This window comes from Corylus avellana, chromosome ca1 (assembly GCF_901000735.1).
Source record: "Corylus avellana chromosome ca1, CavTom2PMs-1.0".
NCBI classification, from domain to species: Eukaryota; Viridiplantae; Streptophyta; class Magnoliopsida; order Fagales; family Betulaceae; genus Corylus; species Corylus avellana.
The window spans coordinates 20,151,002-20,177,459 of record NC_081541.1 but is presented as its reverse complement, the minus strand read 5'-3'; the positions used below and the strand labels follow the sequence as shown (position 1 = coordinate 20,177,459).

The 26,458-nt window shown below is 39.6% G+C and overlaps 1 protein-coding gene, 1 long non-coding RNA gene and 1 pseudogene across 2 annotated transcripts; 2 read left to right on the top strand and 1 right to left on the bottom strand.

Annotated features, from left to right (window-relative positions):
* LOC132167192 (uncharacterized) overlaps window positions 1-235 on the top strand; it is an 88,862-nt pseudogene extending 88,627 nt beyond the window's left edge.
* A 14,458-nt stretch (window positions 236-14,693) lies between these two features.
* On the bottom strand, window positions 14,694-25,361 carry LOC132164725 (inactive leucine-rich repeat receptor-like serine/threonine-protein kinase At1g60630). The gene is made up of 2 exons (XM_059575284.1): window positions 23,409-25,361; window positions 14,694-16,328 (listed from the first exon to the last, which is right to left on the bottom strand). The coding sequence occupies exons 1-2, from the start codon at window positions 24,754-24,756 to the stop codon at window positions 15,670-15,672; spliced, it is 2,007 nt and encodes a 668-aa protein (XP_059431267.1). The 5' UTR covers window positions 24,757-25,361; the 3' UTR covers window positions 14,694-15,669.
* Window positions 25,075-25,998, top strand: LOC132164735 (uncharacterized). The gene is made up of 2 exons (XR_009438412.1): window positions 25,075-25,162; window positions 25,355-25,998. It is a non-coding gene; the product is annotated as an uncharacterized LOC132164735 (long non-coding RNA).
* Window positions 25,999-26,458: the final 460 nt, after the last annotated feature.

Here is a 26,458-nt window from a genome sequence, read left to right as displayed (position 1 = left end):
GATCCGATGGATTTTGCTACTTCAGGAGTTCGACATAGAAATTCGGGACAAGAAGGGTTCCGAAAATATGGTGGCGGATCATTTGTCTAGATTGACTGTGGATTACACCGAGGACACTAGCCCCATTTCAGAGACTTTCCCTGATGAGCAATTGATGCACATTGCCCATGAGCCCGCACCATGGTTTGCTAACATATTGAACTATCTCATCACCGGCCAACTGCCACAGCAGTAGGGGCGACAAGATAGGTCCAGATTTTTGTCCATGGTGAAACATTTTTTCTGGGACAATCCTTACCTGTTCAAGTATTGTCCCAATCAGATCATTCGGAGGTGTATACCTGAGTATGACCAATCCAATGTCATCTCCTTTTGTCATGATCATGCTTGTGGAGGCCATTTCAATGCTAAGAAGACCGCTGCCAAGACTTTGCAGTGTGGATTCTATTGGCCTACCCTTTTCAGAGACGCCCACACTTATTGTATATCTTGTGAGCATTTTCAGAAGCTAGGGAGTATCTCTAAGCGGAATATGATGCCCCTCAGTCCCATTTTGATTGTTGAGATTTTTGACGTATGGGGCATCGATTTCATGGGACCTTTCCCGAACTCCGTTGGCTATCTGTACATCTTGGTTGCTGTGGACTATGTGTCCAAATGGGTCGAGGCAGTTGCATGCAAGACCAATGACCACAGAGTTGTGGTCCAGTTTTTTAGAGACACTATCTTTGCTCATTTTGGTACGCCTCGAGCAATTATAAGTGATGGAGGAAAGCATTTTTGCAATCGGATTTTTGAGCAGTTGATGAAGAAGTATTTCATCACACATAAGGTTGCCACCCCGTATCACCCACAGACGAGTGGACAGGTTGAAGTTTCAAATCGCGAGATCAAGCATATTTTGGAAAAGACGGTAAACCCCAATAGAAAAGATTGGTCTATGCGATTGAGTGACACATTGTGGGCATATAGGACAGCTTTCAAGACCCCGATTGGGATATCACCCTATCGGCTTGAGTACGGGAAAGCATGCCATCTTCCCGTGGAGTTGGAGTATAGAGCATATTGGGCCATCAAGCAGCTGAACTTCAATCTTTTGAAGGCTGACTCACAAAGGAAGCTCCAACTCAATGAATTGGAAGAGTTGAGGAATGATGCTTATGATTCTGCGCGGTTGTACAAGGCACAGATGAAGAAGGCTCATGACCAGAGCATTTTGAGACGATCTTTTGAGCCTGGTGAGAAAGTCCTTCTTTACAATTCATGGCTGCATCTTTTCCTGGGGCAAGTTGAAATCTCGGTGGACAAGCCCATTTATCATTCAGTCAATTTTTCCTCATGGGGCCATCAAGATTGAGGATCCTAAGAATGGTAGCACCTTCAAGGTGAATGGACAGAGATTAAAACCATTCTTAGAGTTGAGGAGTAAGGAGATCAAGACAACATTGTTGGAGGATCCGAGTTATTCTGAGTGATTGTCGTCTTTTGTGGAGAGTCTGGCTGAAGACTTAAAACTTAGCGCTTGTGGGAGGCAACCCTACTTCTTTCCCTTACCATTTTATCTTGTTTGTTTGTTTATGTTGTGTTTTTCAGCGCAAGTGTCTACCATTCAAGTTTGGGGGAGCGTTCTCCTACGTTACACCCGACTTGTGCCGCTTATCTGGTATTGTATCTTTGGACCCATTGGGGACAATGTGTCATTTTAGTTTGGGGGTGGGGTAGACATTTCTCTGTCTTTTTCTTTGATTATTCGTGTTGTTTTGTTAAAAATAAATAAATAAATTTGCTATGTTATTGATTAAGCAAGGGTAACACCTATTCTGTGGTTTGCATGTCATTGGTCTGTTTAGCATTTTTAACACAGCATATCATTAGGAATTTGAGTCTTTTGACTCATTGTTGGATTAGAGAGATTTCACATGTTTGAATTTATCACCACGAGCACACTAGCATAGAATCGGTGAGGTATAAGATTCGACTTGATTAGGGTGTATTTCGAGATTGGTAGGATGAAGTGTGATGAAACCTTGGCTTGAAAAAAATAAATAAATAAATAATAATAATAATAATCAATTTGAGCTTCTCATTGAGTAACCGGACCTCATGCCTCACAAAGCATTGAGTGTTCGGGTAAAAAGATGAGAAACCTAACATGGTTGGTTGTATGGCTAGTTTTGCTTCGTAGCCTAGTTGACTTCAGTAATTAAGCCCTTAAGGATGTTTCTACATCTAGTGCCCTAAAACCATTTGGTTTGGGAGTCTCTGGCCCAACACTCGTTACATAGGTCAATTAGAAAGCTTAAGGAAGCTAAGCATTGCACAGCCTACACAAAAAAATAAAATAAAATAAAAATAAAATTAAGCCTTGGTTGTTTCATCTGAGCGAATTCCTATCACTTCTAAGGTACACCCAAGTTTGAGAATAAATCGAAGCCTCATGATTATACGTTAGTCTCACATTGCACTTATTGGAACATGTGTTGTCTCAAATTTCCATCTTTGAGTTGAATGATTTGTGGTTGTCTTGATGATGATTGTAGTGTTCACTGTGATAAACCTGCTCATGATATTAAAAACCATGTGTTTGTGTGGAAGTCCTTGTTTGTCAAGTAACATAGTGCATAAATGTTTATGGGTATCATTCTTGTTAAACCCTCACGAGACTTCACTCGTCCTCTAGGGATGCCTAGGGGTTTAAAAGGCTTGTTGCATATGCTAAATGCAATCGTCTCTCCCACGATAGAGGACTTATGTTTCATGCTTTAATTTTGTTTTTTGTTTTGTTTTGCAAAGGGACTAGCAAAATATAAGTTTGGGGGTATTTGATGAGTGCCAAATATTGTATATTTGGGCCCCTTAACTTATGTTTGTTAAGCTCTTAGTTGTGTTAATTTCTGATGTTTTTGGTTACTTTTGGTGTTTTAGTGATTTGCGGATTGTTAAGAGAAAAATGCGGCTTTAAGGTGAAATTTGCAACTCATTCCATTAAGCCTGACGCTTAAGACACTTCAGGGAGCATTGGCAGCAAATTTCAATTGAGTGATAATTCGCATTCGACGAGTTCCACTAAAAAGGTCATATCTTGAGTTGTATAGCTCCGATTGAAGCGATCTTGGTGTCATTGGAAAGCTAACTCAATGATCTACAAAGTCATGTTTCACAAGAGTCGGCTAATTCCGACTGGAAGTGCGCTCGAGCGCACTTTTAGTACAATCGAGCGCACTCGCGCCCGCGCAGCAAAACACATGTTGCACGAGTGCGATCGAGCGCACCTAGAGTGCGATCGAGCGCACTCGGCCGACCTGGCAGTACTAAAACCCTAAAATTAGCTTATAAATATCATTCTTTTCTATTGTAAACGGACGGAGACGAGCCGGGGGCGCCGTACTTAGTCAAAATTGGTGTTTTCTGGGTTTTTGGAGCGTTTGCTTCAATTTTCCATTGTAAGTTTATTTTCTCATGATGTCAATTGAATTGTGGATTGTTTTTGTTATCATGAGAGGCTAAATCTTTCAACTAAGGTTGAAGATGAAGCTTCGTCATTGACAAACTCATGTATTCTCGTATTTTGTTTATACAATTTTGACTTTGAATAAGAATGTTGTAGATTTTCATTCAATTAGTTGATTTATATCTTTTAATTGAATGTGATGAACTGTTATGTGTTGGAGTTGAATATTTGATGTGTTTCATCCTTCGGATACATCGAATCATTCGATTGAAATCGGATACCGTTGTGATTCGTTAACCAAACGGATACATAGGATGATTTAATTTCAAATCGGATATTTGTTGTGATTTGTAAAAATGGGTGGATTCACTGAATGATTTAAACTAGATATTTGTAAAACATCTAACAACAATTTCAGCATAATAGTTTGTCGATTGTAAGAACAAATACGAGAATATAGAGTTAAGATTTGAAGAAGTGAATTCTAAAATCTTAGTGTTCTTTACCATTTTATTTCATTATTTTCTTTAGTTTATGTTTTATTTTGCATGACAAAAATCACGAAATTCGGAACTAGGTTAAAATAGAGTTGGTTTAAATAGAAATTGGTTTACACAACACAAATCCCTATGGATTGACCTCGCACTTGCACACACGCTATATTGCACATGACTCGTGCGCTTGCGAGTACAATTAAATTTGTACATCAGCTGACGTTGAGCAGAGTGACGTTGTAGTCTCTGAACTTCTTCTTGAAGGGTTTCGGAGCTTTTGACCCTTGATGATCCTTCTTCTTTTTCTCCTCAAACGTTTTGGGCAACTTTCAAGCTTACCTTGTTGCCTTCAAGGTTTCCTCTTCATTGATGAATTCATCTACCTTATTTAATAACTCCTGGAGGTTGCTCGATTCTCTCCGTGCAATTTTCCTCGCCACTGGTTCCTTAGGAGAGATACCGTTGTAGATGGCAAAAAATATTACGCCATCAGTAGGGTCTTCTACTTTTAGCTTCTCAATGTTGAACCGAATCATGAACTTCTTCAAGCTCTCTCCCTCTCACTGGTGGAGCGTCAAGAGATATCCGGAAGGCTTCCTCTTTTCTCTGGATCCCAGGAAGTGGGTGAGGAAAATCCGAGCAAGATCTTCAAAGGTGCCCATAGAGTTAGGCACCAGACTCCGAAACCACTCTCTAGCATTTCCTAAAAGTGTAGTAGGGAAGGCTCTGCACGCAATTTCATCGGGTGTGGCATGCAACGCCAGGTGCATCTAGTAATTCTCTAAGTGCTCAGTTGGGTCCCCGACTCCACTATAGCTCAAAATCTGAGGCGCTTTGAATTTGTTGGGGAGTGGATGCTCGTGAAGGGCATCTCCACCTCGGCAAAGAGTTTGCTTGCCACTACAGCTTTGTATTTCTCCTTTTTCTCCATGGCCTCAAGTTTCGTTTTCAACTCTGCTAAGGCTTTGTCTACCTCACTTCGCAGACCAGTTGCTGACTAATTCTGGTCTTCGATTGTGGGTTGATTTCTTCCAGGTTCTATCATTTTTCCAGAGTTTTTGCCTCTACGAACGTTTTCCCAAGCATTGCATTCCATGTGACCATTTTCGCTTTGGTCGTTGTTACTCTAGTGGCGATGACTTTCACCTTGGTGACTGTGACCATCAGAATGGTGGCTGTTGTTTTCTTGCTCCTCCAAATGTCCATTCCGATTGATTTCAGACTGTGATTGCGCGGGGAAGCGGAGGCGAAGCTCCTCATTTTGCTGGACTAGGAGTGCTACTTAGGCTTCGAGGGATGCGATACGCTCCCTTTCTCCTGCATTTGGGGGTGCTAGCGGTGGCAGCTAATTAGCCTGGGCTGCTAGTTCCTTCTGATGAGCTTGGCTTCTAGATCTTGTGTTCACCATAACCGCGGATTTTTAATTTCGTAAGAATGAATTGTCATTCCCACAAATGGCGCAAAACTGTTGGTAGAGTTTCAGATATGGTAGACCCAAGGGTAGATCGGTAATATTGAGCTGGTACTTTCTTTCAAAAAAAACGCGACAAAAGGCACCGTTCGAAGACCAATAAATTGGTTCTTCTGCCCGTTCTCATGAATATTGACTATATAGGCCTCAAGATCTGCAATCCGACGGTCTCACAACTCTAGCTGTCAATCTTTCCAGGCTATTTGATAGTCCTTTACTTCAATATCGACCATCAACTTCGCCACTTGATTGGAGCGATCCGCTAAGCACTGTTCCCATGCCTCCAGCAGCAAGTTTGGCGACCTCGACCTTAGAAGCATGAGGAATACAAGAATAGAATCACTCAGCTTGTGAACAGGATGAGAAAACGGCATCCTCAAGAGGCGGACGGATTACAAAAGCAGCAAACGACTCCGTTTCCACCAAACTCCCAGACAAAGAAGCAGAAGTCATGAAGAAAGAAATCAAAGCAAGAGAAAAATCAAAGTTAGTTTAGTGAAAATGCTCCACACCAAAGGGGATATTTATAGTACAAAAGCACTTGCAAAACGATAAGTCACTCTTAAATGTGAGAAGACGTCCCATGCAAAGCCGCCAGGAAAGTCAAACCGGCGCAGGCTGAAAATAAGAGCGACAATGCTCCACGCGTCCCACTGTCGAAAAATGTGAAAAGCAATAATGGCCACCGAAACCTAAAATGTCGAATGCCAAAAGACACATAAGGAACTAAATGACCAAGGTTCAAAAAATTACTTTTCAATCCTCAGTCATGGAGGGTAGTACAACTGACCATAGACCACTGAATAAGGAAATCAAATGAAAGCATTCAAAAGCATTCGGAAATACCAAAGTTCAAAGCAATTCAAAAAATATAGAAAAATAGAAAACGAGAAAACAATCCTAATACAGACAAATTGGCACAAGGAAAAATAACAAAGTTCTAAGTCTTGGGAGCTACTCCAACAACATCAACATCATTGTCATCATCTATGATAATCTTGGGACCAAGAGGCTCGGGGGGTAAGTTCGCTTCTGGTCGAAACCCGTGTACATTGACCTCCGGAGCATCCGGAATTAGATTTTCGCCAGTATCAACCAACTCACCAATAGCACTAGCCGCGATGGACAAAAAGTCAAAGTTCATCGTCGTTGGATCAGTATCGAATCGCTCTCGGTTGATAGTCAAGTACCTGCAGTTCTCAAAACCCTAGTGAAAATTCCCTTGTCCTTTCGGAGCCAAGGAATGAAAGACAGTTATGCAAGATAACGAGTCACCTTAGCCATCCAATAAAGGTACTCTTGGCGGAACCGACTACACCTATCCCAAGAAGCCTTCAAGTCTGCTTCAACCTGCTCGCGAGCATCCTCCGAATGGGACAGCTGACCCTCAAGCATCTCAGAAAGCTTTCGAAAACCCTCTTCGGAAGTACGAGCCTGGTGAAGCTCTTCAACAACTTTAAAATGCTCCGCAGTGGCCTGATGAACATTGGCGTCCACTTCCTTGGCATGATCCACAAGCTCCTGATTCTTCCGAGTCACAGCATCTAGAAGCTCCTGAAGATGCATGTTAGTAGTCTCCAACTCAAAATGTTTCTAATTGCTTTCAAGAAGCTCTTGATCTTTTGCTGCTAGCAAAAGACGTAAATTCTCCACTTCAGAATAGGGAATCAAACCTAGAATCGCCTGTGAGCTGGAAGCCTTCTGACGATTGCTCAGCTTTGGAACCAACTCTCGGAGCTCAACTCTCTTGTCGGCATATTTCCGCATACCCTCTTGCAACTCTTTATACTAGCTAACAATGAGAAGAGAAGACTGCACAAACAAGGTCCTGCCAGATATAGCAAAAAAAAAAGAAAGAATTAAAAAAAAAAAAAAAAAAAAAGGGGGGACAAGCACTACTTACCAAGTAATGATGGTGGACTAGTTTGTCCACAAGCATCTCCGGAGTAAGCCGACCTTCCCCTCAACTATAGTCAGCCGGCAGTATCTTGGTAATTGCAGTCAAAGGATGCCCACTCAAACCCTTGGCCAACAATCTGATTAAGGGCGAGTTTCTTCCATAATGCCCTCTCCACGACTGTCCTCGATATACAGGTTCTTGGTTGAAAGACTCAACCGGAGGATTCGGAGGATTAGTCTCGGGAGAAGGGACGTCCTAAGTTTCACTCTGAACAGTAGCTGGTTCCCCCGACTCTCGAGGTCGAACACACAGAGGAGTAACTTGCTAAGTTTCTATCTCCTTCGAAGGAAACAAGTCAGGGATATTAGTCTCAAGGATGATATCATCAAACACGCCACCAAATGAGCGGGGGTCCCCAGAGGTCATTGAAGCAAAATCGGACCTGATCGAGGATTCCAGGCTCAACAGCTTTAAGGACTTGTGTGACGTCCCACATCACCTGGGTATGGAGATGATGATGTGCTTAAATGTATACTACACCCTTAATGACAACAACGCATTTTAAAGCCGTGATGATCATGATCCCATCAGAACTCCACAGTTAAGCGTGCTTCTGCTGGAGTAGTACCAAGATGGGTGACCTCCTGGGAAGTCTAGTTTGGGGGAGCCAAAAGCGGACAATATTGTGTCATTGGGGTGGGGTGTTACAACTTGTCGACTCTTGCCTTCTTGGAAGGCTCCCCCAGTGGAGTCTTACCTTTATCAACCTTCCTCTTTGGTGCAGGGGCATTAGACTTCGCAAAAGGAACAGATGAGACAGCATCCCGGGTTCCAAAAGCAGAACCAGAGCCTCCAAGAGCGAAAATCTTGACCCCACTCAATTTATCCGAAGACTAAACGACTCTCTACGCTCGGGTCTTCTTAGCTAGGGGACAAGCTGGAGATTTTTGACCCGCCTTCTCAGAGAGGAGAACCGGTTTCTTAGGATTCCCTTGTCGATCCCAAAGAACCTTACAAATAGGAATTTGATAACCTAAGTGCTCTCTGAGAGCGTACTCGGTAACAATGTTGTTGAAAACCATCCAAGCTTCGTTCTCGAGCAGCTAAGAAAATTCCAATACACCTAACCCCATTGGTCCGAGACCAATTTAGGACACCCATTCCCTGTCAAAAAGAAAAAGATAAAAAATGTGTGCCAAACAGAAGAAGAAAAGAGGAATCAAAGGTACTCACAACCTTCTTGAGAAGCTCCCCACTCTTGCGGAACAGTGTGCTTCAAAGGCAAAGCTCCTGATGCAGACACTTCCTAAGCCCCGGAAACATAGAAGAACTGTTCCACCCAATGTTTGTTGTTGGAATGAGTCTTGCCAGGCTCAATAAATTGGTTCTTCCTATAGACGGCACCAAACATATTGGTACAGTTTCCAGTATGGTGGACCCAAGGGTAGATCGGTAATATTGAGCTGGTACTTTCTTTCTTTCCTGCAAAATAACAACACTCGTTAAGAGGATGCACTGGGTAGTGGACGGGGCGTTCCTCCTCCAATGCTTAAGTTAGTGTCTGTATAAACTCAGTATAGAGCTTAGTTGAGTATGAATTATTATCTATACCTGTTGTTTATGAGCCTTTTATAGTTAGGTCTCACGAGGATGGTGATGATGACTAGTTAGAAGATCCGGGATCTGGGTGTAACGGATGGAGGAGTTAATATTCTGGTTCTTTGACTGTTATAGTTGATGAGAAACTATTCTTACTATTGATATCATTCCGAGAGTGGTGCACAGCGGTTACTGTGGTTGGCGTGATCCAAAGAATAGTGCATAACCGTTAATGATATTTAAGTGTGTGTCGTAACTACCCTGATGATTAAGCCATAATCAAGTTGTTAACACGTTCGGTGCATATCTTGCCCATAGTTGTCCTATCCATGTGGTGCTTATGTTGTTGATTCAATAAATGATGCAAACCGAGTGAACATGGTCTTCCGAGAGCGTTAGCTTGTTAAAGCGATGTTGTTTCCGTGCTTCCGAATTTGGGTACTTCTTAGTAGGCCCATATGAATGCACTAGGCTTTTACCTTGATCGACAGGCTATGGACTTTGCTGTCGGATAATAGGCCCAATGACCTTAGTGTAGATTTTGGTAAGAAAAAGTTTAATATTGTTTTAAGTGAGTTTGGAGATTTATTAAGAAAACAATCACATGCCCCCTCCATCTGAAAATTGCCCTCACTCTTTCATTTTTGGTTCATCCCTTGATGTTTTTCAATGGTTACAAGTCAAGGACTAAAGGCTTTATATCAAAAACCATCTCAGCAAATAGGAGAAGAAGAGATTACATAAACTTATTCCATTGATATTGGTGGAGACAACTGATTGCTTCTAGAACAATCATACTATACAACACATTGCCCCTCCAAACTCTCAAAAGAAAAAGGAAAAGGAGACGCAACTTAGACATAGATTAATTTATTTAGTAGGAAATATCTTGCCTAACTAAATTTAATTTCTATGTCCCCTCCGATTCGCCCTTCTTGGTGTTGGTTTCCCAACTGCAAAAGTCTTCATAAGCCAATCATGCTTCTTTTTTATCATAATTTTCCAAAGAACAAGTCCAATCATGAATCCACATCCATATCCCATCGCAACTACTTTCCAGCTAAATTCAAATAGACTATGAACTTTGATTCCCTTCAAAGGTTAAAGGTGGAAGAGGTGCATCCTAAGAATTTCCACATTTCTTTGACAAAGGGCTTCCATATAATTCAGGATTATTACCGAATGAACTGTTAGGAAATTTGTCAAATTAATTCCCTTGTGGTAATAGGTCTTGTGAGATGATTATGGGAAACGTTAAAGGATTCAAGGAAAGTCAGTTGCGTGAGTTGCAAAGGAATCACACCAACTAGCTTGTTTTGAGAGAGGTCCAATGATTCTAGCTCCATTGACTTCCCCGAGCAAGATGGTATATGACCTTTAAGAAAGTTGTTAGAAAGGTTGAGCACTTTAAGTCCTTTCAGATGCCCCACGACTTCTGGAATTTCTCCTTTGAATCTGTTGCTCGAGCGATCAATAGCCATAAAGAAAACTAGGATTCTTCCATATTGTATCTCCACACCTTTGTTGATAAATGTCATTGAGTAGACATCAGTCTAATACCAATTTGATTGCATGTACATTAAACTATTTACATCAACCTTTCACATGGCTTTCCAATTATGGAAGTATTGAGAGGGCAACTCACCAATTTTGGAAGTATTGGCTTTCCAATGATGCATAAGTTTGGAAAATCAAAACTACTATTAGGATTTCCCATTGCGCCATAGATTCCATTAGATCGCAAAATGAGAGCCCTCAACTCTGGAAGAATGCCCAACCAAGAAGGGAAAGTATCATTCATCCGATTATGTCCCAGATTAAGAGATTCAAGCATGGTACAATTGGGCAATGATCTTGGTACACACCCCTGTAATTGATTTTGGCTAAAAGCAATCATCCCCAATTTGTTACCTTCTGCGAATATTTCAGAAATAGTTCTATGGAAGTTATTGTTGTGTAGATTTAGAACTGATAGAGAATTAGTCAAGTTGCCTAAACATTGTGGAAGCAAGCCACTCAAGCTATTGCTTGACAAATCAAGAATAATAATTGAACTAAGCATAATAACGCAAGGAGTGTTACGGCTTCTTTGTTCACTGAAGACAAAAATCGAAGTAAAGCCAATAGAAAACAAAGAAAAAAGCACTCACGAGAAAACAAAGAAAGAAGGCAATGCCTTTAAAGAAAGCTAGTGTTCAAATAGGTTTGAGTTTATGCAAAATTGACAACCCCAATAAGCGAATCCGATCCACACTTGTAACAGAATTCTTGTTGAATTCGGGTTACACAAGGACACTGAGCGGAGGACCCAAATGGGATTCGGCCCGGTCACTACAAATGCTTCTTCTTTTCTTTTTTCTTTTTTTTTTTTTTTTGACATGTCTGCAAGGGGGAAGAGAGATTTGAATTATATAGTGACATCTACTTCATAAGACGTCTCATGTGCTTCTCATATGTTGAAAAAATGTTTTGGATGCTACTTTTTTCTTATTATTATAATTTCTTTACAAACTTATATGATAGATCCGTAAATGACATATTATGTTACATTAATAAAATAATTAAGTAACAAAATTTAACAAGCAATGGTGACTCTAAGTGGTTTTGGTGGGGAGGCTCTATGTGTGTGGGTTGGGTGGTGATGGTGATGTTGCATCAATTCAAAATTTTGGAGGGGATGTTCATATTTTGGAAGAGTTGGGATAATTTGACTTTCCACCGCCATGAGGTGTTTCTCTTGGGGGTTAGGCTACCGCTTAGGCTGGCCGGAGGTATCTACCCCACCATCTTGGCCACTCGACTTTGTGTTTGGCATGAGGTCTTTGTCTCAAGGAACTAAAATTTAACGAAAAATTGTCAATCCCCACTGATAGAGCCAACAGTTGACACAATGACTGTCAAGGTTGTAATCGAGCAAAGTCAAGGTGAATATTGAATGTTTAAGCTTTGTTCATTTAATTTTATTTTGAACACGAGTCGAACTTGAACTTATCATCGAACTAGCTAATTTGTTCAAATGTGCTCATTTATTTTTTGAGCAAATTCAAGCTAGTTCATGAACTACTTAGTTAACTTATTCATTCCCTATATAAAGTAAATATCATAATTGTTTTATTATTATTATTATTAAATCTATATTAATTATTGTTAAGATTTTTTCATTTTAGTTAATTAAAGAAATTAACTTGAATCTTAAGTAAATCAATATCGAGTTTATATATATGTTTTATAGTATGTATATAAATTCCTTATGTGTGCAAGAACAGGCACATACATATTTACACTCATGTACACACAAACATACATGTATCTATATCAAGATTCACAATAACAATAATTGAAGCTATATCTATTATATTAAGAAGAGAAACTCTCTTTACTTAAGATATTCAAACTACAAAATTAAAATAATACTATAAAAAAATAATAAAAATGAAGTTATGCATGTTTATACAAGTATATGAGTCTAGTAGAGTTTATACAAGTAGAGCTCGTTTAGTATAGCCTAATTTTGTGTTCACACATAACTCATTTATTAAACAAACAAAATTTGAGTCAAGTTTATGAGAGCGGATTGCCGAACGAACTTGTTCATTTATTGCTCTAGTGAATGGAGGCTTTTAATGATTAATGAGCAGAGTGTTGACTAAGAATTAGGCTCCTCTCCATTTCATTTGAACTAAAGAATATCCAGTTAGTGAAGAGGTATTTTTGTCTACTTAAAAAGTAAAAAGACAAAAATTCCACTATAACTAACTAGAGAGGATTTTGTTCCGTTGGTTGAAGGGAAGAATAAGCATACGTGAGAAAGTTGCCTCTCCATTTATTGGCTACTGCTCCCGCCTATTTCTGGTTGGAGATTATGGGCTCCCGCCCATTTGTTGGTGGCCACCATGATAGATTCTTCCCAAGAATATTGGCAAGGTTACTCCGTGTAATCTCAGGTGGTATGTGACTTGGAATTTGGGTGATTTGGTACACTACACCTATGGGTGAAAAGACGGTTAGTAAAATTCACTAATCATCTAGGCGATTAACCAGCAGTTAGTAGTTAATAACTCTAATAACAGCTAACCGCTTTTTAAAAGTTTTTTTTTTTAAAAAAAAGAACAACAAAGCAACAAAACGGCGTTGTTTCTATAATAATACAATAATACCCTACTACATCGCCATCGTTTCTAGATTTTTTTTACATTTTTATATATATATTTAAACACAAAAACGACGTTATTTCATATATATATATATATATATGCGGTTAACGATTTTTTCAAACCGCCTTCAAAAGCGGTTAACAGTTAATACAGTTAGTACGGTTAACGATCAGTTAATAACCACCTGCATTTTCACTCCTAACTACACCTTATGACATTCCATGAGTTCACACTTTGGTTAAGGCATGACTCACATTGGGCTTCCAATCATGGGCCTCTCGTCGGCCTCATGTGATAAGGCGAGAAACTTAGGGCCCATTTGGTTTGCAAAATGGAATGGCTATTCCTATGAAATAGTCATTTTTTTGTTTGGTAAGAGCATATTCCTAAGAATAGTTATTTCCGTAAGAATCACTAATCTCTTACACACAAGAATAACTATTCCTCTAAAAAATGAGAGGAATAACTATTCCTGAAAGAATTGACAACTTTTTACAAAAAAAAAAAAAAAAACCAATTTTTTTCAAAATGTTTATTTTAACCCTAAAATTTGAATTGGAGAAAACCTAGAATTGCTGACAACCCCATTGCCACCCACTGGCAGGACTTGGAACCCCAAGGTGCTCTGGGGATGGTGCAACCACTCCCAGTGGATTTGGAGTTGACCTTGAGGCTCATTAGGGGTAACCTAGCCACCGCCGATGGCGACAGGGGAGGCCGCAGCCACGGCACTACGTTTAGGGGGTTGGTTGCGGCTTCCCCCGTCGCCATCGAGAGTGTCCTTGGCCACCCCCAAATCCACTGAGAGTGGTTGTGACCACTTCTAGGGTGCTCCGGGGGTCCGCCCCAAGGTGCTCCTGGGGTCCGCCCCAAGGTGCTCCTGGGGTGGTGCGACCATCCCCAGGTCCTGCCAAGGGTTTTTCGGCCACTCCAATGGGGTTGCCAGCCACCCATACAATTCTAGGTTTTCCTCTTTTTCTTCTTCTTAAAAAAGGGTGGGATTTTTGGTAATTTTGGGTTAACTCCAATTAGAATACATATGTTATTACCAAACTAAGGAATAATAATAACTATCTCATTGTCCCTAAAAGGTAGCTCAATCAGCTAGGACCACGTCTTATGAAGCGAAAGTCACTAGTTCAAATTCCCCTCCCCTTCTTATGCAGACATGTCCAAAAAAAAAAAAAAGAATAATTATTTCATTCCACTTTTCTCTATTCCTAGTAATAGCTATTCATTTTTCTAACAGAATACTCAATCTGCAAACCAAACGAGCCCTTACTCTCCTCATTAACCCCCTCTTTAGTCTCTTCATTCTCATAATCTCAGTAATGTGAAAGCCCACCCGCCTCCTTCCCTTAACTAAACTCCACAACACTCCCTTCTTCCACTCAAATTCTTCTTCTCATTCCAAACTCTGAATTTTTATTTTTTTCTCTCTCCGACACACCAGGTTCAGTGAGACAAGAAAGCTGCAAGCTTCGTTTGCAAAGACAAGTATTTGAGTAACTGGAATTCTAAAAAGCAGAAAAAAATTAAAATTAAACCAAGATGAAACGCATCCTTAAATATCACAAGGAAATAAAATTCTAAAGAAAAATAATAATAATAATAATAATAATCACCTGACCCATTAAATTGAATCTGAGGGCACTGGTTGAAACCTCTGGCTGGGCTATACTACCAAAAATCATCTGCAGCGGCTAGTGCAGCAGTGCTCTGTTCAATGCATAATAATAATAATAATAATGATCACCTGACCCATTAAATTGAATCTGAGGGCACTGGTTGAAACCTCTGGCTGGGCTATACTACCAAAAAATCATCTGCAGCGGCTAGTGCAGCAGTGCTCTGTTCAATGCATATATGAACACACTCGACAGCAACTCTTAAGCCCTCAACAGCTGCTGAGGAGGCTAAAACATGCCTAACCAACCTTGACATCTAACCCTTCATCTCCCTACACACTTGCTCCAATTCTACTACCCTCCATTGCATCCGCTGTAGGTTTAGTGTCATATTTTGATTCTCTTTTGAGAAACTTCTAGGGCCACTGCCAGTGCAAAAACCATCGGGAACTGCTTCTGGTCAGACTCCCCATTAACCGAGCTTCTTTGCTGGTATTTCAGACTGTTAAGATATGAGCACTAGAACCGCGATCCCGGGAGGGATTCTAGGCTTCTTTGTGAGCTCTTTACACACTTCAAGGCTGAGCTTCTCATAGTTAAGGCATCTACGTAGTCTTGATCGTTCCTCAGATGGAAGGCTGCAGTGAGACTGTGGAGAGTAAGGTGTTGAAGGAGTCGTCAGTGGAAAGTAAGGCTGATCCTTAGAGAAGAAAAACAACATTGTAACAGGTAAAATAAAATTTTAGAAAAAGGTTTAGGACCCTTTTTCCAAACAACAATGTAAATTCAACCTTCTAAGCGTCCAACTAACTAGATAATAAAATCTTAAATGTTAGCTGCTAACTAGCTGGAAAGATCAAAACAAAAACCTTTACACTGGTGCACTCTACAATGCCTAGTTGAAGAATCACAATTCAATTTTAAAAAAAAAAATGGAATTCAAGATTTTAAGCCGCCAAGTTTGGTATCCACTCAAATGCTCAAATGTTCTTCCCTAGGCAAGCTCTGAACAGTATCTGACCATCTTCCTGGTGAATGATCACTACTGTTGGATGACACTTGAGCCTCTGCCCTTGCATCTCTGATCATCTTTAAAATTTCTCTCATTGTAGGCCGGTTCTCTGGTGCAAGTGAGACACAAGTCATTGCAATGTTCAAGAGAGCCTGAAGTTTCTCCTCAGATGTCTCATTACTGGAAGCGGGCTCATCCCCAGACTCGGTCTCTTCTTCACGGACTGACCGGACCCACCTAGGAATATCTGAACCATGTTCTTGAACAAGGTCCTGGAAGGGTGTTTTGCCAGTTAGAAGTTCCAACAGAAGTACACCGAAGCTGTAGACATCCGCTTGTTGGGTAGACGGCACCCGAATGTCACGGCATTCAGGCGCTCTATAGAAAAGAGAAATTGCACTGGTTTCTTCAAATGCGTCAGGATCCCGGAATGAAGCAAGACCATAATCCGTAAGGCACGACTCAAAGTCCGAGCCTAACAACACGTTTGAGGATTTCAAGTTTCCATGGGTTAAGCCAGGGTTCTGGTGGATATAAAGTAGACCAGTTGCCAGGTCCTCAGCTATTTTAAGGCACGATGTCCAATGAAGAGGCTTTCCACCACCTGAAGTTCTTGATCCTGTAACAGTAGTCACAAATGTTAATACATGAAACAAGGCCATTCTTAATACGGCTTTTTTATATGCATTAGACGAATCAACAGGATGTTCCATTTTTACATCTGTATCTAGTTGAAGCCACTTCATTACATAGAGTTCCCATTTTGCAACATCAGCAGTAATTAATTTGTTATCAACAAATGATCCATGAATTCAATGTGAAACCGAGCAGGTTCTACCTCAAGACAAAACATAACCCTTTTTATTGGTGCATTTTTCACATGAAATAATGAAATCGGTTAAGTTTTTATCACATCTCCTAGTACTGCATAGAGTCCTTCCTAAGATGTAGTAAGGATATATTATTCTAATCCTTCCAGGACCTAATATCTCATGATTATGATGCGAACCAACAAGTAACAAAACATAGAAAATGATAAATTGGCTACTTAGAGGGAGCCGTGACTTTCAATGGCTACTTCGAGTGAGCCGAGAACTCCCAAATACAGAGACTGTATTATCATACTAATATTCAACTCACATCTCATTCATCAGCAAATGCCATTAAATAATACAAATAGTTCTAAGGTGATAGATGTCTATAATGAATACAACATTATCACTTAACTCCCAAGTATCCTAATAATATACCACTACTCACCGTCTCAAGTAGAGAGGGCTCTTATTGATAACTCCTACCGTTATCTATAGTTCTCTAGATAATATCTCTAATTATTAGGATCGTATCAGATTAACAAGTCAAACTTCCGTGCAGGCATGAAACAGAAATCTAGTATCTTTCGAATCAACAATTTCAGAACTCGTACCAGGGGAAGGCATGACATGAAAATGTGATAAGGTGGTGACAAACTAAATTCAAGGAAAACTTTCTGAACCCAATCTTAAATTGTTACACAACCATGTGACGCTGCATCAGTAGTTTTCTGTTTGTCAAGATAATTCTAAACTCCACATTCCTCGCTTAGAGGCGTTTTCTTTCACTTCAACATTTTATGTAAGCTAAGGAAATATCTTTATTTTTCTTTAAAGTATTTTTGTAAACATCACTGCCTTCTTGGAACTTTTGTTTTTTCAATTGATAAGTTAGAAATTAAGGTAAATGGCACCAACTCTTGACATTTGGGGAATTGTTAGAGACTTAACTCCTATTTTCAAAAATGACACCTTGCCCTCTACCTCTGCTATTTTTATTTGTATTTTCTGATTTTCTTTGTCATCTAACCAATCTAGTTAGTAACCTTTACTGTGATTACTTTGAAGTTAACTTAATTTGATTACAAACATTTTTAAACATTTTATCACAATCTGTAATGGCACATGAGTGTAGAAAGAGTGATCTATCTCTTATATATATCACAAATTCCAAGGGTGAAGTGTTATTTCTTGAAATAAGAGGCAGGTCCCTGACATTTTCTCCAAACCCGAAGAGAGATTGATATAATTCACCCTAGAAATTAATTTAAAAGGTGCTAAGGGACACACCCACGCAATAGGAAGTATACAATTGAAAATGACAAAAGGGAAAAATACACTTTATCCCATAAAGTATCCACGCATTTGCGTTTTAGCGCCCAATGTTTAAAAATTGACGAAACACTCCAACAATGTATATGACATTTGCAAAAAATACTATCCATCTATTTAGACGAAAACCGTTACACGTGACTTTTTTCAACCAAAACTTTCAAAAATGTCCTCGGGGAGTAAAGTGTAAACATAAATGACTTTGGTGAGGTAAAGTGTAAAAAAAAAAACCAAAATAAAAATAAATAAAAAGCTTATGTAAAAAATATAAATAAAAAAATTAAAAAAAATAATAATAATAATAATAATAATAATAATAATAAAATAAACCAAAAACGAAACTAAACAAAAAAAAAACTAAACCTAAAACTTAAAACAAAGCTTTTATATACAAACTAAATAAAATAAAATAAAAAACTCTCAATTCGTACTTAGGATTTGGGTTGAAGAATGTTCAAGAAAATCAAGTACAAGAAGGTCCATTCGCAAACTCGTCCACTAATGTCCAAACGAAATGCTCCGACAATGAGTTTCATCTGCAAGGTTTTCTCTTGATGTCTAGATGGTTCCCATACAGATAGTATAGTCTACTAGTCTGTTCACTCATGTCCAGACAAATTGGAGAAACAAAAGTTTCACCTGTTAGGTTGTCCGCACATTTTTAGACGAATTTATCAGAAAAATTTTCATTTGCTATATCGCTCGTTGAGTTTGGACATGATGCTGAATAAGACGTGAAACCCTAAAGTTGTCTGGAAGCCTCATTAACATTTTCGGACGCCACCACAAAAAAACTTAAACCAACTTTAAGTTTCAAGGCCGATTTTCACAAGTCTATAAAAGGACTTCGAAGGCACATTTTTCAAAGGGCTAATCATTTTTCTTCCATGTTGATATAAAGTGCTTCCATACACTATGAGCACTTTATATCTAACTCATATAAATCACCTTCTAATTCTTATAACATGTACATTATTTTGGTATGCTTAACCAAAATGCTCTAACGAGAGATTGAGAATAAGCTTATCCATAAAATCTATCTTAAGGGAAAATTTCTTATCATTTTTAAGAAAAATGACTTGGATTCCTTCTTGAGAAAAGCTTTCTCACAATGCTACATGTGATTACCCAACACACCAGGAATATTAACTGCAGTAAAGGTCTCATCTATAGATGTATCAAAGTAATCTTCATTTTACATCTGAGTACACAATCTCTCAGGATTTAGAAACAATATCATAAGAAGTCTTTAGGAGTTATTGTCTTTTTTATTGACAGTATTTTGTGGAAATGCACTCCTTAGTCCATTCAATGCATAACACCTACAAATCAACATGAAGCCTCTACCTTTGCTTGATCAAGGTAGATCATCAAGATTCGATGTGTAACTATCTTTCGCAAATGGAATGTCAAATTCCATTACCAACTGCGAACTACTCAAAGTTTAAGACTACAAGGTTTATAGACTAAGACCTTGTGTGATAACCCCGTTACTCATAGACCATATTCAATATAATTCAAGGACCTTTCACATGCACAACACATATACTTGTAATAAGCATGCAAAATACTATATGTCATATGCTCAAATAATTTAATTAGTGAATAACAACTTATATTCATAACAAACTTTGGGCTACTTGCGATTTTGGCTTCTTGTGGATACTAAGGTCACGTTGACTTGCGATTTGGCTGCTTTTGAAACCAAGGCTAAGTTGGTGATGCGTTTTTCATTTTCCTATTTTTAATCCAAGGTCGTGCTAGTGACTTGTTCTTTCCAAACCATTGGTGGGGACATCCATAGAGAACTAGTAGCAGCTGCGTCAATTCTACCACCACTTTTTTTCCTTCCACAATACGAATCCCGCTATCCCAAGCTAAATGCAATACTACACGTTGCTTCTTCAACAGATTTCCTACTAACAGCCCCATCCAGGCCACAATCCTCACCATTCATGCGGTGCCCCACCAGTCAACACCAACATAGGGTGGTTCAAGAAAAAAACCACTGCTTGCGTGGATTTTTCTCTAACCTAACGTCCAATCACAATGAAATTTTCACACAATCGACAAGAAGAAGAGATGGACGAATGAGTGACCAATCTAGAACAAGTTGTGCGGTCTTTAACTAAGGGTCACGATCAAGTGATGGCCTGATTGGCAGAAATCTTTGAGTTTTCCACCCTAAGGAAGTTCAGACGTGAAGAAGGTGAGACCTAGCGGGGGAAAAATCTGAGGGAGAAAACTCTCATGCCAACACTAGAGAATGGCCACCACCTTTCACTCAAAGACATGTCAAACCGGAATTTCCTGGGTTCAACTAAGCAGAGGACCCAACCGTTTGGGCTCGCCAAGCTGAACAATTATTTAGGTTCCATGGGACTAGAGTGGAAGAGAAGCATCACTAGCTTCTTTTCTTTCTTTTTTTCTTTTTTTTCTTTTTTTGACATGTCCACACAAGAGGGGAGGGAATATTCGAACTAGTGACCTGTGCTTCATGAGGCGTGGTCCCTAACCGATTGAGCTACCTCTTAGGGACATCACTAGCTTCTTTTCACCTTGATGGAGAAGTTCAGTTATGGTACCAAATTTTACTGCAAGAAAGGCATGAGATAGTAACATAGTAGGGATCAGATAATCCTCAAGTCACTAATAAGGATAATACTGGTGACAAATCAGATAACCACCAACTCTAAAATCCTATACTCCCACTCAAATTTATTTTCTCTAATACCAATTGTTGGGGTTGTAGTGAAACAAAACAGAAGAAAATAATTAAGAACTAAGAACAAATACACCCTAGAACACAAGAAGTTAGGTCACCCAAATTTCGAGCTTCGTATTCAAGGTTGTTGCAGTTTTCACGATGAAGGAGAAAAGAATACAGGTTAAATTCAGGAGGTAAGAATATGATGATTTTATATGTGCCACTCTATTCACCTATTACTTGGACTATATTCCTGCAAGTCAAATATCAAAATTTCCTTCTCTATAAAATTGTTGCAACCTTCCTTGAGCTTAAGTGCCTGTAGCACCCAAAGGTTGAGCAAGAATCTATGTTACAAGTTACGACCCTTTCCAAACTAAGAAGATATCCCTGATTTACTTGTCACGTTAAGTAGTCATAATAGGTATGTATTTCCATAAGAGTCGGTTGATTGATGACTCGGCCTTAATTTTCCTTAGGGACATTGTAATAGCTCCTCTATTTAAAGGTTGTTATGTTATGAAATAAGTAGAGAAGAATTAAACTAAATCTGGGCTTACATTGTGAGGTTTAAGTTCCCTCTAAGAACCTAATTTATCCTGTTACGAACTTAGATTGGTAACATTCTATCTACTTCTCGCTCAAGCAACCAAGCGACATTTCTGTGTTTGTCCATATCTCTTGCAAATTCCACATTGATCAGGCTCTACAAGCCCATCATAGAATCCTCATAACAAAGTTCAGTGAATGCTAGCAGCATAAGACAAACTGTGGAAATGAGTTGAGATCTGATTAATTTTATTCCTATTAACTACTATTTTTTTAATTTACTTAGAAATTTGAATAAGAATTCAGATTAAGTATTGAAATTACAGTAGATCGCGTCCAATTAGAGCATTATTAGCAGCCTCACCAACACTATTTTTTAACTAGTTTAGTGAGCCAATTTAGTGAAAATGCTCTAAATGCTTCCCTAGCTGCCTCACTATTCTAGTAAAAAAAATTTACCGAGTGAACAATACTCACTATTAATAAAAAAATAAAAAATGATAAAAATCTTTTTTTTTTCCTCCTCCCTTTTCACTCACTAAGAGAAAAAGCAAATATTGAATAGAAAATAAACCTTGGTTGAGGTGAATGATAATTAGAGACGAAATTGTCTAATTTATAGTGAAAGCATTATGTCTTTTTTTGAAAAATATGATTGCTAGAAAAAAATTTAAAAAAAAATAAACAAAAACAAAAAAAAAAAATTAAAAATATAACGGTTAAGAAAAGACAAAAATTTAAAAATATGACCATTAAAGATAGAACAAATATTTATAAATATGACTATTAGGGTAAGAAAAAAAATTAAAAAATATGACCCTTAGGAAAATATAAAATTTTAAAATATAACCATTAGAACAAGACAAATATTCAAAAATATGACCAATATGACCAATAGAAGAATACAAACATTCAAAAATATAAATGTTAAAGAAAAAATAAAAAATCTTTAAAAAATAATATTTAAATATAATAATAAAATACAATAGCTTTTTTTTTTTTTTTGGGTAACAAAAAGACAATAGTTAAAATGAAGAAGTTGCCCGGTGCTTTAAAAAATTTAATAGATAATATATATATGAATTAGATATTTTAGTATTGGGCTCGTTTTCCCGTCCGAATCTGACCATCAAGTATGTCACAATATTGAGTGAGAAAGTGAAGAAGGAATTATCTGGACTTTGCAGAGCAAGTGGGAAATGACAACCCTAGAGTGTAGAGGTCAGTTGTCAATTGTCCCATAAATTTTTTTTTTAGAAAAAAAAAAAAAAAAAAAAAAAGAAAGAGAGAGAGAGAGAGAGAGTCGTCAATTACTGCAATTAGGTTAACCAATTGACAGCGAAAGGAACAGATAGTGTCGGTATTCACCTAAATCTCAACAACAGTGACTGATTGAGGCCTAACATCAGGGGGCCCATACGACCAAAAAGATTCCACTTTTCAGATCCTTTCAAACGCATCATTATGGTATTCAAATTAATAATAATTGTGTTATTAATCACGAGGGAAGTGAATCCCACACGTGCGACAGCAGTGTGACCAGCCCACACGTGTGAAGGCCCGACCTTTTCAACAGTTTTTCGCGTGGGGGGTGGGTAACCCACCTAGACTCCTCCATGAACACCCTTTTAAAAGGCAAAACAAATTAATGTTTCCTTACACGCGCTTCAAAAGGATAGGGAGATGGTGTACTATAAATGCATGCATTTCTTTTTTTTTTTTTTTTTTTAGAAACACAAATAAAAATATGGACCCATACATTGGGAGACCATAATTACATAATAATAAATAGGCTCTATCATTATCGGCTACCAGATGAAAAGAAAAAAAAAAAAAAAAAAAGATGCAGGTGAAATAAAAGAGGCAGGTGGAGGGAGCGATGTGCCCCCATTGCCCTTGCTTTAAGCTCAACAAGTAGAATAATTGTAACAAATCATTAATTAAACTTATTAATTTCAGGTGCTATAGCATGTTGATGATGTATTTAAGGTATGATTAGTGTGGTGGACCACCTAAAAATGAGTTTAATATTAAAAAACTCGTTTAAAATAATAAAATAATAAAAAATCTATAATTTTGTTACCACACATGTAAACAGTTTTCAGAAACTCTATATCAAAAACTCTATTAAACTCTAGTCGTCCAAAGTCCAAACCAAATCTAACCCAAACTGACCCACGCCACGTCAAGTAGTTTATGGTCAAAACATTTTTTTCTTTCATTAATGAACGATTTATTATAATTAATGACGAAAAAGTAATAAAAATAAAAATAAAAAAGGGAGGGGAGGGGGACGTACCGTGAATGAGAGAGAAGAGACTGCCATTGGGGAAGTAATCGTAGACGAGCAGGCGCTCCTCCTTGGCCTGGAAATATGCCCGGAGTGGGACCAGGTTAGGGTGGGAGAGGGTCCCAAGCACGTGCATGTGTCTCCTGAACTCCTCCAGCGTCGGATACCTTGCGTCCTTCAGCCTCTTCACCGTCACTATATACCCGGACTCCATTACAGCCTTGTACGTGCTCCCAATGCTACCCCTCCCCAGCGTCTCCGCCGACGCCTTCAACAAGTCCTCTAGCCCGTAGCTCATTTGCTGATCCCCTGCTCCGCAGAACACCAAGCTCCCCAGTCCCTCCCCTTCCCACGAAAACCCCCCCGGTTTCGCGCCGTTATTACCTCCCCTGCCACCCCCCGTCCCGGTACTCGCTCCTGCCCCGTCCTCCCTCACTGTCGGCGCTTCCACTACTCTCTTGTTCCTCGACGCATCCTCCTTCAGCCTCCTGCGCTTCCTGCAACCCATCCATAGCAGGAGCACGCAGACCAACAGCGCCACAGACCCTCCCAGGCTCCCTGCGATTATCTTCGTCAATTTCGCGCGGTTCGAAGAGGACGACGGCGGCGGCTTGGAGAACGGATAACTGTGAGGACTCATTTCCGGTGGAAACCCAAACCCCGCCCCGGGCGTTCCGCAGGGATTATCCACCTGTTCACCGCACAGATTCAAATTCCCCGAAAACGACGACGCATTGAACCGGACCAGAGCCGGGGTCACCGGGATCTCTCCGGACAGCTGGTTATTGGACACGTTGAAGAATCGGAGACCGGTTTGGTTGAGAGGAGGGATGGTGCCTCTCAGCCTGTTGTCCTGCAAATGGAGCACGTACAGTCGCCTAAGCCTGACAAGAGAGACCGGAATCTGGCCGGAGATCTGGTTCCCGGAGAGGTCGACGACTTTGAGGCGGTGGAGGGTGGAGAGGGAGGCGGGAAAGTCACCGGAGAAGTTGTTGTCGTTGAGGAAGAGGGATTTGAGATTGAGAAGCCCGGAGAGGTCGGGGATTTGAGCGGAGAGAGAGTTGCCCTTGAAGCTGAGCACCCGGAGTTGGTCGAGCTGGTTGAGGACCTTGTGATCCAAAACTCCGGTCAAGTTGAGGTGCTCCAACACCAGCTTTGTCACCCTCCCCTTCATGCACTCTTTCACCCCTTTCCACTCGCACACGCCGCTGCCGGCCCTCCATGGCAGCGAGTCCGACACGTCGATGCCGGATTTCAGCGTGAGGAGCGCTTCGGCGTCCCCCGATCTCACGGAACAGGGAAGCGAGAGCAGCGCGAGAAGCAACCACAAGAAGCGCCTTGAAACGGGGGGCTCCATGAGGACAGTAAAGTAATCAATGCAATGCAATGCTTATGCTGGAATCTTCAAAACAGATTCTTCAAATTCAAACCCTCCTTTTTCTTTTTCACTCTCAAGCACTTTTCAAGCCCCGCGCAGATCTGCTCCCACCATCAATAACGTCAACTCCAAAGACCAAACAAGGCGCCAAGGAGTCATTTTCAAGGCTTTTACCCTTTTCTTTTATTCCCGATCTAAATGCGGCGAAGGCCACAACTGGGAACATAACTTTGGGAGGAACAGGAGACCCAGTAAAAAGTAAAGGAAGCTCAACTCTGCCCAACACAGCATTTAAGGTGGCGAGAGGAGCTCAGCTTTGGGAACTCACCGCATGGAGACAGCGGAGTGGGCATCGTTTCTCGCCAAACTCACCGACATTTACAGCGTATCCTTCACGTGAACTCATCTCAGAAGTTGCAGGCGAGATTTATAACCATTCTTTTATCCTCTCCATGATTTCTATATTCTTTAAATGCAGCCATTATTGAAACAGAAAAACAAATCAAATTTTTTAAAAAAATAAAAAATAAAAAAGAAAGCAAGCAAACAAAACTGTTGTTACTCCTTATTTTAACAGTCGAACTTTCTTGGGTTGCTCAAACGGAACCTTTGTTTGAGCACCTTCCTTCCTTCCCAACTTCAAAGGCAATGCCGCGCACGGGATCCAGCACTGGCCCCCAACTGCAATTTCACCTTTCAGAAATCTCCCTCCAATGCATGAAATTAAAGAAGACCCAGGTGTTGAATTTGCAAACAACTTCAAATCTCCAAGCGAATCACATGGATTTCGAAGAAAGATCACAGTTTTCTTGGGAGTACAGCGGAGGTAAAAGAAGCATCAGTAAAAGAAGAAACTTCCGGGGGAGAGAGAAAGAAAGACGCTTATAATGAAATTCGATCAAGATTAAACAGTGTCGATGGATCCATTACCCATATGTGCTCAGCATTGTACTAATAATGCAAGAGAGAGAGAGAGAGAGAGAGAGAGAGTCGAGAAGAGCAGAAAAGAACATGCACATCTCACTTTCGCTCAGAGGAAATCGGTGAACTAATTGAAGGCGAAGGGATCAGTAATAAATGGGTCTTTCCTAGCGAGAGCCAGAAGAAAACAACCTGACACGTGTCGCCTTTTCAAGGCACTTATACGTGGCGGAAAAAGTGGTGCCATCCCATGTATGTACTAGTGTAGCTCACGTTATTTTATTTTTTTTTTTTTTTTTTGTGGTAAGTATTGAGCTCACGCTATTATTAAAGAGCGAGGATCAAACTCATGCCAACTGCCCTACCAAATACTTGAATTAAGTTCTGGGCCACGAAAATCCTTCGTATCCATATATATACTTTCATAGATCATCACGGTCGCCGACTCACCCACACCAACCACAATGTCGGAAATTTAGTTTCTGAATTCCAGTCAATTTAATTGATAAAAAAAATTTATTTGTCATGAGTTTTTATTTAAATAGAAATAAAAAGTAATTTATATAATATAAATGTGAAATGATTTGAATTTCTTGTGAGAAAAAAAAAAAGTTTTTTTTTTTTTTTTTTTGAGAGAAGTGAAAATAAAGTGGGAGTTATTTGTCAAACACACTCATGGTGTTGTTGATTGAGAAACAAATTGTCTATGTTGAGAATAATGATGTTAGATGTATATTGAATCACACTTAATATCACACTT